Genomic DNA, 14,762 nt, shown 5'->3' with positions numbered 1-14,762 from the left:
TTTCCAGCATCACTTTATAAATCCTCCTGCACTACTTTCTCCATTTTAATGTGTTAATTAGCCTAATTTTTTAAAAATGATTGTTTTCTTTTTCAACAACTTTTTAATTTCGAGTTTCTACATGACATGTTTGAGACCACAAAATTAAATGAAATATTTGACATATCTTTAATTTAAAATACAAATTTCAAAAGTTTTTTTTTTAAATTTCCTAAAATTCATATCAAGTCAAAATAAGACAAACAACTTGAAACTAAAGGAGTAAAAAGAAAAAAAAGAGATCTTTTGTCCTTTTTACAATTTGAAGAGAAGTAAAGGACATTTTTAAATCTCTTATGTATAAAAATAAAAATCTTATATGAAAAAGTATATTATATATACTATACTAAGTAGAGGCGGACTCACATGCATGTTTATGTGAGGGTGCACGTACACTCATTAACTTCGAAAAAAATCATGTATATGTATATCTATCTTGAGAAACTGACAAAAGCTAAATATAATTAATAGTATCCCCATAGAAAACATGAAATTGTGCTTCGTACTACTGGTACAAGCTAACAGATCCATACACGTGACTAATTTTTATTTTTTTTAACTTAATATTGATGCATCCGAAGTTTTTAAATTCTTGTTCACCTTGCTAGAGTACTACTGTATCACATGCATGGATATGAATGTACAAATTAGTAGTACTTAGGTTGAGGACCCCGGCAATCTCCTTTATTTCAACTTTCAAGTACTTATTATTATTATTGCAAATAATAATTAATTAAAAGAAGAAGTACTTGCGTCTAATACCTATTGCTTGTTTACTTCTATTCAACTGCTCGACCAATCAAAAGTTTTGGATTTCAAAATTAGATTTTTGGTGCAAAAATCTAGTTATTTATTATATTAATATTAAAAATAAGAAAAAAAAAAAAAACTCATGGATGATAATTTCTACTGATTTTGCATCCTAAATATATAGGAACAATGAAGTCGTTTGCCTATTATTTTCTCATGCTCAAACTTACATTTCAAAAAACAAAATATACATAGGTAATGACTGACCATATAATTAATTAGTCAATTAAAAAGGTCGAATACATATAAAAGACATTAATTGACCACGTGCACTACCATGGTCGTCTCCTGAAATTTTATATTTCTAAATCAACTCGTAATTATTATATTGACAAATTACTTAATACTCCATAATTAACAGTTCATGCCACTGTTTTTAAAAAAATCATGTATAAAATATACTTACTTCTCGTACGTAGGATGAGTCCAAATTATGTTTTATATGTGTATGCATTATAAATCTTTTTACTTTTAGCAAATATAATATATCTCCGTAGGGCCAATTCCAAATTCTATGTCGTCAGATCAATAGCTACTTTTTGTGTGTTTTCTATTTAGCATTTAGAATCTATATTAGAATTGAACTAAATTTGTATTATCATCGAAAAGTTTCATATTAAGGCAGCAAGCACTTCATTATTGAAGCATGAAGGGAAAAAGTAAAATGAACGATTTCCTCTTAGGCCTTAGCAGCATGCTGGAAATGGAAAATTGAAGAGAAATAGAGCAAAAGCATCTTTTCCTTTTTTTTCCCTCTTTGAAAATATATTCATTCATTGAATTATAAACTTTTAGTACTCAAGATTATTATTTATTTTCGTCCAAAATCATACTATAGTAATTTTTCATGTGTTTGTTAACATACATATTTAATTTATGCGAATATCAATTGAAACTTAAAGAAAGGTCATTTAAGAAAATTACCCTCATTACAACTCTTAATCATAGAAACGGCTAGTCGATACTGTGTTTTGTTTACAATTGTGTAATTCCAACTCTTTTAATCGTCATTTGTTATAAGTTAAATGCCTCTAATGCAACATTTAAACAAAGTTGATAACTTGGTAAAGAAGATAAGTAACCTAATAAAGTCGGTGAAATCGTGATAAATGTGTGAACATGTCATTTGTCAATGCATATAGAGTTTAGGGAAACGGTAAAACTTACTCTTTAAATTAATGAAAAGGTCATAATTTATCTTTTGTGATTAGATCTACAACTATCATCTCATAAGTGTAGTAGTTTATCTTATTAATTGACTAATGACAATAGCTTTTTATCAAAAGACTAGAGTCAAATTTATGTGCAAATAGTACAAAGCAACATAAAAACTGCCTTTGATCTGGACCAAATTGTGTTATGCTACAAATAGGAGTGTCAAATGGACTAAGCAAAGAAGGTAGAATCAATAAATAGACGAGTCATTACTTCAACTCAAATAAATTAAGCTAAAACGAGTTAACAAATCCGCCTAATTGTTATTCTAATAATTTATTGTTCATATATTGTATAAGTAACATATCAAACAAATAAAACAATCCTCTTTAAAATATCCTTTTTCAACTGGTGCCTTGCTTCTTTTTTTTTCCCACCTATTCTCCTTGCTTGCTTATTTAAAGCTCCCTTATCTTAGTAACTTTTCCTCTTTTTTAGATTTTTTTTCTTCTTAGGGCTAAAACTATGGAAATTTCATTTTGTCAATAAATCGTATCCGCCCTGATTTGATTAATAATGATAAACCTGATTTTCGAAATTAAAGATTTTGTAAGATGGCCTACGCAATTCGATCGATCAGTTAGTCCACCTATAAAAGATTTTCAATCGGACAATATATCAACACAACTTCCATATGGACTGAAGTGAATAAATTAAATTAACAAAAAGGCTTCGTTAATAACTCACCCAAAACTTATACTACTTTTTAACAATAGTAGAGTTTTGAGAGGTGGGACATGAGAAAGTATGAAGAGTGAAAAGGAGGTCAATTTTTGCATAAAATGGCAAAAAGAAAAATGGTATAACAGTGATTGTGGAGATGTTTTTTGAATGATTCAATGAGTGATGACTGATAAGTCCTGAAATAAAGAAACTTTATAGCATTTCACTGTCACATTTAATCCAATCATTACTATACCTCATTCATGCATATTCAATTTTAAAATCGAGAGTTGCAGATTTAGTCCAAAATGTTCCCCAAGTTTTTCATTTGGTCCTCAAACTTCAAACTTTGGTAAAATCATCCTTGAACATCAAACTTTGTTCCCCATGAAAATACTATTTTTTCAATGTTTGATTGATTAATTAGTGGAAAATACTTTATACTGTAATAATTATTTATTATATACCGATAATAGTCGATCATTGGCACTTGCAAATTAAACTAGAATATATATATATATATATATACCAATAAAGACAATGGTCAATCACTCTATGTCATTTTCATACACAAATAAAGATATATATATTTTTATAAAAAAGTAAAGACATTAAAATTTTTATATTTAAGTGATGACAATTGTACGATAGAAAAGATATCTAATATCTGACAATTTATTTTTCTATTTTAAGGCTATCTTATTCATGAAGGTTTAAAAATATGACTATATTGGACCTAGGGGTCATTTGATATACGGAATTAGATTGACTTGGACTTATCTTTGTGTTTGGTGTATTTTTTAAGTAAACAAGAATGTTAGCCATAATTTACAAACAAACTTTTAGGAGTAATATATATTTTCTTTTATTTATAAAAAACTTTTTCTAAAGATACCTAAGGAATGCATTTTCTTCCAAGAAAAAAAGTGGCAACCACATAGGACTCGTGGTAGAGTTTTGACCAAAATAAAAACTTGTCAAACTAAAATTACAAGTAAGACTAGTCCAATCGGAATGCAACTACTCCTACAACCTCCCATTTCCACATATACACGCTTACACTTTTTCCTTAAAATCATAATTTTCACTCTTTTCAAATAATTTTTATTAGTACCATTCAACCATATAAGTACCACGAAATATTTGTTGCTGTTCACCCATATAAGTAACTAAAATAGGTTATTTTGTATGCCAAAGCTTACAATATAGAGGAGATGACTTTTTTTGAATGAGCTAGTTTTTATCATTTAGTAGGGGTAGGTTAACAATTCAAATTGCATGTTAAATGACATTTTTAATCAGCAAAAGTAAGAGTAGCAATAATGTATGTATTCATCTCTACCTAATTTGTTGAAAAGGAAAAAGCAGAGTATATTGGGTCGTCGGAGCAGCCATTTTTCTCTTATCTTCCTATAAACAGACGAAATCTCAGCTGGCAAAGATTCCATCTTTGTCCCTCTAGGACTTGGGGGGGTGCGTGGGTGGGTGAGTGAATAGTGATGCTTCTTTCTCTTTACCCTTCATTCGTTGATCTTGCTCCATCCCTCTCTGTTTCTCTCACTTTACCATCACCATGACTTCTTTATTTCCCTTTTTATCAGTAATTGTTAATTAAATTAATTCCCCAATTCTAATTACTCGGAATTATGGGGTGCGCAACCTCTAAGCATGATGACTTGCCGGCAGTCGCTCTATGCCGTGAACGTTGCGCCTTTTTAGACCAAGCTATTCACCACCGTTACGCTTTTGCCGAAGCCCATGTAGCTTATCTTCACTCATTGAAATCCGTCGGCGCTTCTCTTCACCGGTTTTTCCAACATGATCTCGATCTTTCTACTTCATCATCTGATAGTCCTCTTTCTCCGCTTCTCAATCTCCCCGCTCATCGGAAAGGTCACCTTCCAGAACCTTCCTCTGCCCTTCCTCATCCAGTTAAAAAACCTGCTGCTCCCATTCACCACCCTCACGATTCTCACTCTAGTTCCGGTTCACACCTTCACTTCCACTCTGAATCCGACGAAGACGATGATTCCGGTTCCGAGTCTTTGCATCACCATACGGAAACCCCTACTCATGGTAATCAGTATGGTCAGTTCACTTATGCTGATCATGAAACCCTAGGGTTCGGAGCACCACCATATCAAGTTGGTGGGGGTGGGGGTGGGGGTGGGGGTGGGGGGTTCGGACCACCATATCAAGTCGCTGGGGGTGGTGGATTCGGACCACCATATCAAGTCGCTGGTGGTGGTGGGTTCGGGACACCGTATCAAGTCGGCGAGGCTGGTGGTGGGTTCGGAGCACCATATCAAGTTGGTGGTGGTGGTGGGTTCGGGGCACCATATCAAGTTGGTGGTGGTGGGTTCGGCGCACCATATCAAGTCGGTGGTGGTGGGTTCGGCGCACCATATCAAGTCGGTGGTGGTGGGGGTGGTGGAGGGTTTATGCATATGAATTTCATGAGGAAACAAACGACTCCCTCGGTGACCTATCATCAACGACCCATAAGTCCGGAGACTGTTCGAATGGGTGAAGCGTCTTCTTCCTATTATCCTTATCCCAATAGTAACAACCCTAATTCTTACAACAACTATCCGAATTATCCCAATTACGCTGGCGATTTTTTTTCCTCGTCGATTCAAAGGCCGTACGGTGTTTCATCTCCCCCGGCGCCGTCTGGAGCTGGGCCTTCATCAGCGCCGTCAACTTCAAAACCACCTCCCCCGCCGCCCTCTCCACCGAGGAGCTCACCTTGGGATTTTCTGAACCCTTTTGAGACTTTTGAGAGTAATAATTACCCTACACCGTATACGCCAAGCCGAGACTCGAGAGAGGTTAGGGAAGAAGAAGGTATCCCTGATTTGGAAGACGAGGATTTTGAGCACGAGGTTGTTAAGGAAGTTCACGGACATCAGAAGTTTGTCGAAGGTGAAAGCGAAGGCCACGGAGGGAACCATTCAAAAGCAGTGGCAGAGGAAGAGAGAGAGAAGCAAAGTGATTCGGAGTCGCTATACCATGGGAGGCCAAGTGCGTCAATGGAAAATGAGCAGGTGGAGTTTGAGGTACACGTTGTGGATAAGAAAGTGGTAGATGAGGAAGGAAAGTCAGGGCATGGGGGAAATGTTGCTGGGTTCAAAGCTCGTGCATTCAAGGACGACTCTGATGTTGTGAAAGAGATTCAGGTTCAGTTTGAGCTAGCTTCTGAATCTGGAAATGAGCTTGCTAAGATGCTGGAGGTTGGAAAGCTTCCCCACAATCGTAAGAACGCCACATATCAAGGTACTTAGTTGTGATCTCAAGTTTTGGTTTTTATGCCTTCCACATATCTAGGCACTTCATTATGATATCAAATTATGATTTTTTTTGTATTCATCATTATGCTCGAGAGCTTTGCAGATGAGGATACTGTTCTATTTGTGAATGAAGTCTAAGTCTTGCTGTTGCATAGTATACTGGACATGTTAGTAATTTGATTTTAAGGCTGTCTCAGTTGATTTTTAACTTCTATTTCTTGGGATTTCATGGGGACAGTGTCTTCCAAGATGTTGCATGCAATTTCACCTTCATTGTCCGTAGTGTCATCACAACCTTCTACGTCAAAGAATGCTGCGATTCAGATTAATGATCCTTCTGCTTCAGATGTTGAAGGAGATGTTAGTTCAAGGTACAAGAACCTTTCTTCAACGTTAAACAAGCTGTACCTCTGGGAGAAGAAACTGTATCAGGAGGTTAAGGTATTATTTTGTTTTGTAGGTTGTCTATTTTTTTTCACTGTTCACTAGATACATACTTTGGACGACTTCTTCTTTTTGGAGGGCAGTAGTTTTTTATATCAGTAGCTCAAGTGATTGGAGGTTTCAAAATAGTTTCTTCCTCATCTGTGATTATTGTCTCAATACATCTCTTGGTGTGGCTTGCAAGTGGTAATCAAGTGGTTTAATTAGTTGTTGGCATTCAATTCATTTGAAGTTTTATGGACAATCTCAAAAAATCTGTCTGATAATTCAGATTTGCAAATTCAATACATCTGAACTTGTTACAATCTACTGTTATTTGCTAATTTTGAATCTTAACAAAAATGGTCTGTAAACTTCTGTGGATAGTGTTGCTTGTATTTTGCTTGTATTTTCTCTTCCTGGGAACTTTTGTAGAAGACATTTCCTCTGCAGAGGATTTGAAGCTTATGATTTCCGAAATAGGAGCTTGTTTGGATTGACTTATTTTAAGTGCTTTTAAGCGAAAATAGCTTTATTAGCACTTTTGTGGTGTTTGGGTAAAATAAGAAAGTGCTTTTAAGCACCTTTTTCAAGCCAAAAAGACAAAAATAAGCTAAAAGCCATAAGTTAGAAGTCCTAACTTATGAGTCAAAAGCTATAAGCCCATCCAAATAGGCTCTAGATCTGCATATCGGTTGATTCGATTCAATTTTATATGTTATCGGTTATCGATAATCGAACCAATAAGATATCCATCATCGGTTAACTGGTTTGTAGTGCTCAAAGATTTGTTATCAGTTTAAACGATAATAAAATGTCTCTAGGTGTCAACCGTTCAGTTGTCAATTAACTGATAAACTGGTATCAATAACCTATAACATTTTTATGGTTCAATTCATCAGTTAAACCAAAATTTGCACACTCCTATTTCTAGCAATTTCAAATTAACATACAATAGTACCCTTCGGGGTGACCCAGTGGTTTGGGCTTGGGACTTCCATGTTGGAGGTCTCAAGTTCGAAACCCCTTGCCAGCGAAAGCAAGGGGTTTGCTTTCTGGGTCGAGCTCGTCGCACCGGGCTTGCCTAGTGCGGGTTACCTCTCCTATGTGGTTTGCGAGCTATTGCATAGGGGCGGGGGTTTTACCCTGTGCGCACCCAAAGGGTAGCGGCTGCGGGTTTCCCTTGTCATCAAAAAAATAAAAAAAAATAACATACAATAGTTACTGAATAAAGTACTGGATGTTCAATATATATTTAAAAAGTAATAAACTGCGATATATCATGACAATAATTAGAAAAATTAAGAGAGATTTTATTTTAATATAAGAGGAAAATAAAGAATGAGGAAGAAGAATGAAGGACTTGACAATGGCTAGGCAACAGCAAAATGGAAGAAACTAACAACAATATTTAGAACCCTAAGTTTTACTTACTTTTCATTTTCTCTTTAATTTCAAAATTAATTTGAAAAATTGAGTGATACTTTCAGCGAGTTCTAAATTTGGTTGTGATATCTTTTTAGTTTGGCCATTGTGGGCATTAAAAAGAAAAAAATAAAATGAGGACGACTTTTTTTTCTTTTTTTAAAAGAGTGAAATAAAATGTGACCAGCGGAATCGATCCCTGGTTCAAAACTGGGCAAAGATTCAGCTGGTTCCTCATTCTCCACTGAGCTAACAACAGAGCTTATGGCTGGGTTCCCTACTCCATTTTGTGTTATATTTAAAGGATTTTACATTATAAATACTGGTTTCCGGGAACCCACATGGGAAACTATAGATCTACCCCTGCTCCTCTGTCCCCTTCGGTTTGTCATGGATAACCTTGCTTGTTAGTTTTGTTGGGCCTTAAAGAGTTCTTTTTTCTCTCTCTCCCTTTCTTGCAATTGGAATGTGAAAATGTCTCCCCTTCGATCATGTCATCCCCATGAGACAAAGGTTGCTGTAGTGTGGTGGTGTAATTCACATTAATCTTAAAACATATGCAAAACTAGTATTGACAGTGTTCCTGTGATATAATACTTTCATTTGCTTATTTTGGCTGTTTTGCAGTCTGAGGAGAAGATAAGGGTGCTTCATGAAAGGAAATCTGAAAAGCTGAAGAGATTAGATCAAAAGGGTGCTGAGGCTCACAAGGTTGACATGACAAGGCAATTGGTTAGAAGTCTCTCCACAAAAATTAGAATTGCGATTCAGGTTGTCGATAAGATCTCTGAGAAGATAAACAAGATGAGGGATGAAGAGTTATGGCCGCAACTGAATATACTTATTCAGGGGTATGTCTTTTTTCTGAGTCTCTTTTTTGATAACCTGTGTTTTTTCTGAATCTTCTGGATTAAATGGATACCTTATGTTTAATAATATATAAAAGAACTCTCTGTCTGGATTGGCTATCATTAGATTTCTGTAGATGCACTAGATGGAAAAGAAAAAGGATTGGTTTGCCACATTTTTACTACTGTTTCTGATTTGTAGTCCAAGGTTATTGTAATGACATCATTGTAAGCCTCCAAGCTACTGCACCATCTAAAGTCTTGTATATTGATCTCCCTGAATGTTTCAAGAAATTGATTTGGATTCAAATGCGATGTTCTTGTTTCGTGTATCATTCCTGTGGCCGACAACCTGTAGAGATTAAAGCTTTTATAACTTTCTTGTGATGAGTTTGTCAAGTACTTTTGTACTAAAGTGTTCTACCTCGATAACTGCTTAAAACTTTTTCATTAGCAATATGGTAATTGCATAAATCTGTTCTTTATGCAAAATTCAAGTTGGCTTGTTTATTCCTAGTTTTGAGGGATTAGAGAATGTTTTGTAATCTGAGAAACATCCTTTTAATCCTAGTTTCTTTTGACACATACATGGTTCCAATTGGTATAGAAGATTAGGTTCCTTTCATTGAAATTTATGTATTTTTGTAGGTTTTCTACTCTTCGGTATACCACTTGTATAGGCGAGGTTTCTCGTGCTCCCAGCTTTATTGAACATATTAGACTCACTTTTTTTTATTTTTAAAGTTGGCTTGTCTATTAGGATGTGGAAGCTATGACCTACATATTCAGCCTTTACAAACACACATTATACTGTATTATTAGAAAGTCAAGGGTGGATGAATGTATAGCTGCTTGTGAAATGTGAGACTCCTGAAGAGGATTCTTGCTTTCACTAAAAACTGAATGCAATATCTGGAGTTGCGAATGCATCAGTCAGTTACAGCTGGGCAATCTATTGTGGGATGCTGGGATTTATCTTGATATAATGTCTATTCCTAGTACTGTCGGATTGTTAGAGATTTTTCAGCTGAACTTTTATCTCCTTTAGGCCAAAATAGTTATCTAATGCAACTTTCTCTTATGTGGATTCTCTATTTAGGTTAAGTAAAATGTGGAAAGGCATGCTTGAGTGTCATCGTAACCAATGCCAGGCTATTGGAGAAGCCAAAAGATTAGATGCCATTGCATCTCACAAACACTTGAGTGATGCTCATCTTGAAGCCACTCTGCAGCTTGAACATGAGCTTTTGAACTGGACTTTGAGATTCTCTTGCTGGGTGAATGCACAGAAGGGCTATGTGAGAGCACTAAACACCTGGCTCATGAAATGTCTTCTGTATGTCCCCGAGGAAACAGCTGATGGAAGAGTTCCCTTTTCTCCAGGCAGAATTGGTGCTCCCCCAATTTTTGTCATCTGTAATCAGTGGTCACAAACCATTGAAGGAGTTTCTGAGAAAGAGGTTGTTGACTGTATGCGAGATTTCGCATCAAATGTCCTTCAGCTCTGGGAGCGAGATAAACATGAAATGCGGCAAAGGATGATGGTGCACAAGGATATGGAGAGAAAAGTGAAAAACCTTGAGAGGGAGGATCAGAAGATACAAAAGGGGATTCATGCACTGGACAAAAGAATAGTACTCATTTCTGGGGATGAAACTGGTCTCTCATTAAATAGGCATGCCGTTTACCAGAGTGACACAAGCAAAAATAGTAGCCTTCAGGTCGGTCTGAGACATATTTTTGAGGCCATGGAAAGGTTTACTGCCAAATCCTTGAAGGTGTATGAGGAACTTCTACAACGCATTGAAGAAGATGATCTGGCTTAAAGAGCATGAGAAATTGGTATAGCACTACCTTGAGAAGGTTATGTCTTCTGGGTGCCTGTTATTATGGTACTGTTGGAAGTTATTGAACAGAGGACAATGTGAAATGGAGCAACAGAAACCTTGTTGTCTTTCTCTGCTCTTGCTGTAGCATCATCACAGCTTGATCAGTTTTAGTTTGGAAGCGGGGTTTATGGCAGAGGTAATTCCTGAAATAAGGGGATTAAATGCCCTAGGATAGGCACCAATCCTCAAGTCACTGATGTGCTTACCAGAGGGGACCTGAGCTAGTGGAGATGTATATATATTATGAAATGGTATGACTACCTTGGCACTAAATGGGAGTATTTATGGTTGGAGACATTATGACATGCTATGACTTACCTTGGCGCTAAGTGTCATGGTGGTTGTTTGCCCCATTGGCACCATTGAGGCTTGAAGTGAACCCTACATGGTGGCCAGTCGGTCCCTGTGGCAAGTTTGGTAGCTACCGACGGACTAAGTTGAGCCAGACTGAGGACTCTGTGCTCCTGGAGCTGCTATTGGGTTTGATATTTTGAGAAAATGATTGTTAGAGATAGATATATGAGCTACGGCAGGCCATGTTCATGTACAGATGGACAGTACTCTTGTGATAATTGCAAATAAGCGAAGTAGGGGTGGCATCTCTAAACCATCTAAGGGAAAAAAAAGAAGCATGAAGAGTTGTTCGTTCATGGCTTATTGTACTTGGGCGTTTTTCAGTTGGATTGATGAGAAGAAGCTGTTTGGTAACGCAAGTCATTAATACTGCTGGTTGCCTGAGAACGAGAGATAATACTTGTAACTTGTAAGTAAGTTGTATTCAGATTGTTCTTTAAAATTCTGATAATGATCTGTATGTTAAATTTTGTGTATATAGGACTGGATATATATTTTTTATGATAGATATATAGTGCATTCTATCCGAAGGTAGGACCCAGTAATAGTAATAACATTTTGCAATACTGTTCAAATTTATTGATTTGCCGATTCTGTCTTAAATTTATCAAAACCTCAAACACAACGTTCTGCAGGTGTTGCAAACTCTTCTTACTAGGATCACAATGTGCATGTAACAAACACGATTATTTTGACTACTGTTAGATTAATCAGTAAACATCAACGAATAAAAAGGCTAGCATTTAAATATGAATAAAATTTAACGATAGGTAATTAAGACAATATTTGAATTAAGTAGGTAGTTAGTTTAAAAACATAAGTAGTCAGACAATGGAGTCCAATCTTTTATAATCATAGGGACTGGCGAGCATGACGAGTTGCCTTGCTGTCATGGTGGAGTTGTTAACCTGGGCTGGATGTAATAGTTGCAAAAATAACATGTGCCGTCCCGTCTACCTTCTCTTTTCTAACAAAGAACGAAATAGGCAATCACCAACTCCTCTTATAACACGGAAAAAGAAAATGATGATACAGATTTAATTATTGTTATAAGTAGTATAATCTTATCACTACATGAATGAGAGAGGGATTCTCACCCTATATACTTTTTCGAGGTAGGAAATGCAGTCAAAGCCATGATTTTACATAATAAATGGTTTAGAACATTAAAGGTGATTCTAGTTTAGGTTGATGAGAATTTACCCTCTTGGATTTGGTTCTTCTTCTACAGTATATAATAATTACGCGAATATCTTTTAATTTTGGACGGAATTCACAAGTATTATGTATTATAGAAAAGAATTGTAAATAAAAATATGTAATCCAATGAATTAGTAATATAGTATGAAAAAATAGTGACCAACGAATTTATTTTGTAACTTGAGTGATAGTAGAGGCACTCGCTAAGGCCTTTTTTTTTTTTTATAGAAAAAATGGCAGTGAGAACAAAAATCAAACACCTCTCGTGCGCCAAAACCATCCGCCGCCTCCGGCATCAGCCCCGCCACTGCCTCCGCAAAGAAGGTACTCATTCTCTTCTCAAGGAAGATCCGTTGGAAATCCTGTCTAATCTGTGGATCAAAACTTTCTCTCAACCCCAAAAGCCCTTCACTAACCTCACTGGCTTTCTCTCAAAGCTCGATCTCTGGGTCCTCGCTTACCAACGCACATATGCTCATCTCACTGGTTCTTTCCCCCCTCGGAATGCTATCCAATCCCATGTTCTATCCGAGCTCTTATCCCTCCGGAATACAGTTATCCGTGGAAAATTCCTTTGGCATACAAAAATCCATCAATATATTCGTGGCCCTAATGAAAAACCCATTACTGAGCAGCTTTCCAGGAGTCAGCTCCAATCTATACTCACATCCAAAACGCCGCCCTTTCAGGATGTTGTGGTACAACAAGCTTTACTTATGATATTTGAACCCATTTTTGAGCCTAGGTTTTCATCAAAGTCCCACGCTTTTCGCCCTGGAAGGAATCCCCATACTGTTATTAGGACGATTAGAAGTAATTTTGCTGGTTATTTGTGGTTTCTGAAAGGTGATATTAGTGAGGTTTTTGATAATGTTGATGTTGATGTCGTTATGGCTACTCTCGAAAAGGCTATCAAGGATAAGAAGGTGTTGAACTTAATAAAGTCGGGGTTGAAAGCTCATCGACGTGGAGAGGAGGGTGAAGAAGAAAAAGATAGCAGGAAGAGAAAGAAGGGGCGGACAAAAAAGAGGATTTTAAATGAGAATGAGCCCAAGCCAGACCCTTATTGGTTAAGGACATTCTTTGAGTTTGCTCCGCAGGAGGCTTCTAAGATACCCAATTATGGTGGTTGTGGAATTCTAAGTCCTTTGTTGGCTAATGTATGTCTTAATGAGCTTGATCATATGATGGAACAGAAAATAGTTGAGTTTTTTAGGCCGTGTGAGCGAGACACGATATGGAAATATTCTATGGATGATGGTTGTCATAATCCTGCTTGGCCTGAGTTTGTTCCTTCAAGTGGAAAAGAGAAGACGAGGAAGATGGATTTTATAAGGTTTGGGGGTCATTTCTTGGTTGGGATTCGAGGGCCTAGACAAGATGCCGTGGAAATGAGGAAAGAGATAATTGAATTTTGTGAGAGAATTTTTGGGGTCAGGTTGGACAATTCAAAAATAGAGATTGAGCATATTTCTAGGGGAATTCAGTTCCTGGATCATATTATTTGTCGTCGTGTTATTTATCCAACTCTACGTTACACAGCCAGTGGTGGTAATATAGTGAGTGAGAAAGGTGTAGGTACTTTGCTTTCAGTCTCTGCTAGCTTGCAACAATGTATCCACCAGTTTCGAAAGCTCAAGCTTGTGAAAGGTGATAGGGATCCAGAGCCACTGCCTTGCACACCTATGCTTTACTCTGGTCAAGCTCACACTAATTCTCAGATGAACAAATTCCTTGAGACAATGGCTGATTGGTTCAGATATGCAGATAATCGGAGAAAAGTTGTTGGCTTTTGTGCATATGTGGTTCGTAGCTCTCTGGCTAAGTTATATGCTGCCAGGTATAGGCTGAAATCTCGTGCCAAGGTTTATAAGATTGCGTCGCGTGATTTAAGCTGTCCATTGAGGGAGCACACCAACAATTCTGCACCTGAGTATTCAGATCTTTTGAGGATGGGACTTGTTGATGCTATTGAAGGTGTTCGGTTTTCCCACATGTCCTCAATCCCGTCATGTGATTACACTCCATTTCCAAGGAATTGGATCCCTGATCATGAGAAGGTGTTGCATGAGTATATCAACTTACAGGACCCCAAGTTTTTCTACCAGCTGCAGAAGTCAGTTAAACAGCATGGTATGTGTTTTCCTCAAGATGAGATATCTCATATTGTGTGGCAGTATAAGACTCTTGGGGTGCGAAGCTTGTCGCAGAGGTTATGTGATGACAAGGGGATGGAAAATGCTTATGAGAAAGTAATGGTGGCATCATCATGAACGTGGCATGAAATGTGAAAGTTTATCAACATATATTGCTATTGATGGTGCCAACTGACTTCTTATTTTTCTGAAGCTAGATGATCAATGTCTGTCTTGATGGATGATATTAAAGTTGGAAGTTGATCTTATTTAACAATCTTGGTAAGCAGATTAAGCTCGATTACAGTGAACATATTCCTTTATAAAGCTTTTTCAGTAAAGAACTAAAGATTGAATTTGTCAATACAGATTTATGAGACCATTTTTAGTACGTCTTTTTGTAAAATTTTCTTCTTATGGTTGAGACCTGTGAGGAATAACTGCTCCCATAAGCATCTATAATTTGGATGA

General features: G+C 36.8%; 3 protein-coding genes across 3 annotated transcripts in view; 2 read left to right on the top strand and 1 right to left on the bottom strand.

The window, feature by feature from the left end:
* The window catches only part of LOC125815159 (metal-independent phosphoserine phosphatase), a 156,454-nt gene that overhangs the window by 86,142 nt on the left and 55,550 nt on the right, over positions 1–14,762 (bottom strand). The gene's annotated exons all lie outside the window — the stretch shown is intronic.
* LOC125815133 (protein ALTERED PHOSPHATE STARVATION RESPONSE 1-like) lies at positions 4,309–11,057 on the top strand. Its single transcript, XM_049494530.1, has 4 exons — positions 4,309–6,003; positions 6,256–6,458; positions 8,493–8,716; positions 9,813–11,057. The coding sequence occupies exons 1-4, from the start codon at positions 4,374–4,376 to the stop codon at positions 10,537–10,539; spliced, it is 2,784 nt and encodes a 927-aa protein (XP_049350487.1). The 5' UTR covers positions 4,309–4,373; the 3' UTR covers positions 10,540–11,057.
* On the top strand, positions 12,381–14,504 carry LOC125815139 (nuclear intron maturase 1, mitochondrial). The gene has a single exon (XM_049494541.1). The coding sequence runs from the start codon at positions 12,390–12,392 to the stop codon at positions 14,427–14,429; it is 2,040 nt and encodes a 679-aa protein (XP_049350498.1). The 5' UTR covers positions 12,381–12,389; the 3' UTR covers positions 14,430–14,504.

Source organism: Solanum verrucosum, unplaced genomic scaffold (assembly GCF_900185275.1).
Source record: "Solanum verrucosum unplaced genomic scaffold, falcon-dt-bn FXZP01000261.1, whole genome shotgun sequence".
In the NCBI taxonomy this organism is placed as follows: Eukaryota; Viridiplantae; Streptophyta; class Magnoliopsida; order Solanales; family Solanaceae; genus Solanum; species Solanum verrucosum.
Note: the sequence above shows the minus strand (reverse complement) of the source record. Positions and strands in the feature narration are given on the sequence as shown.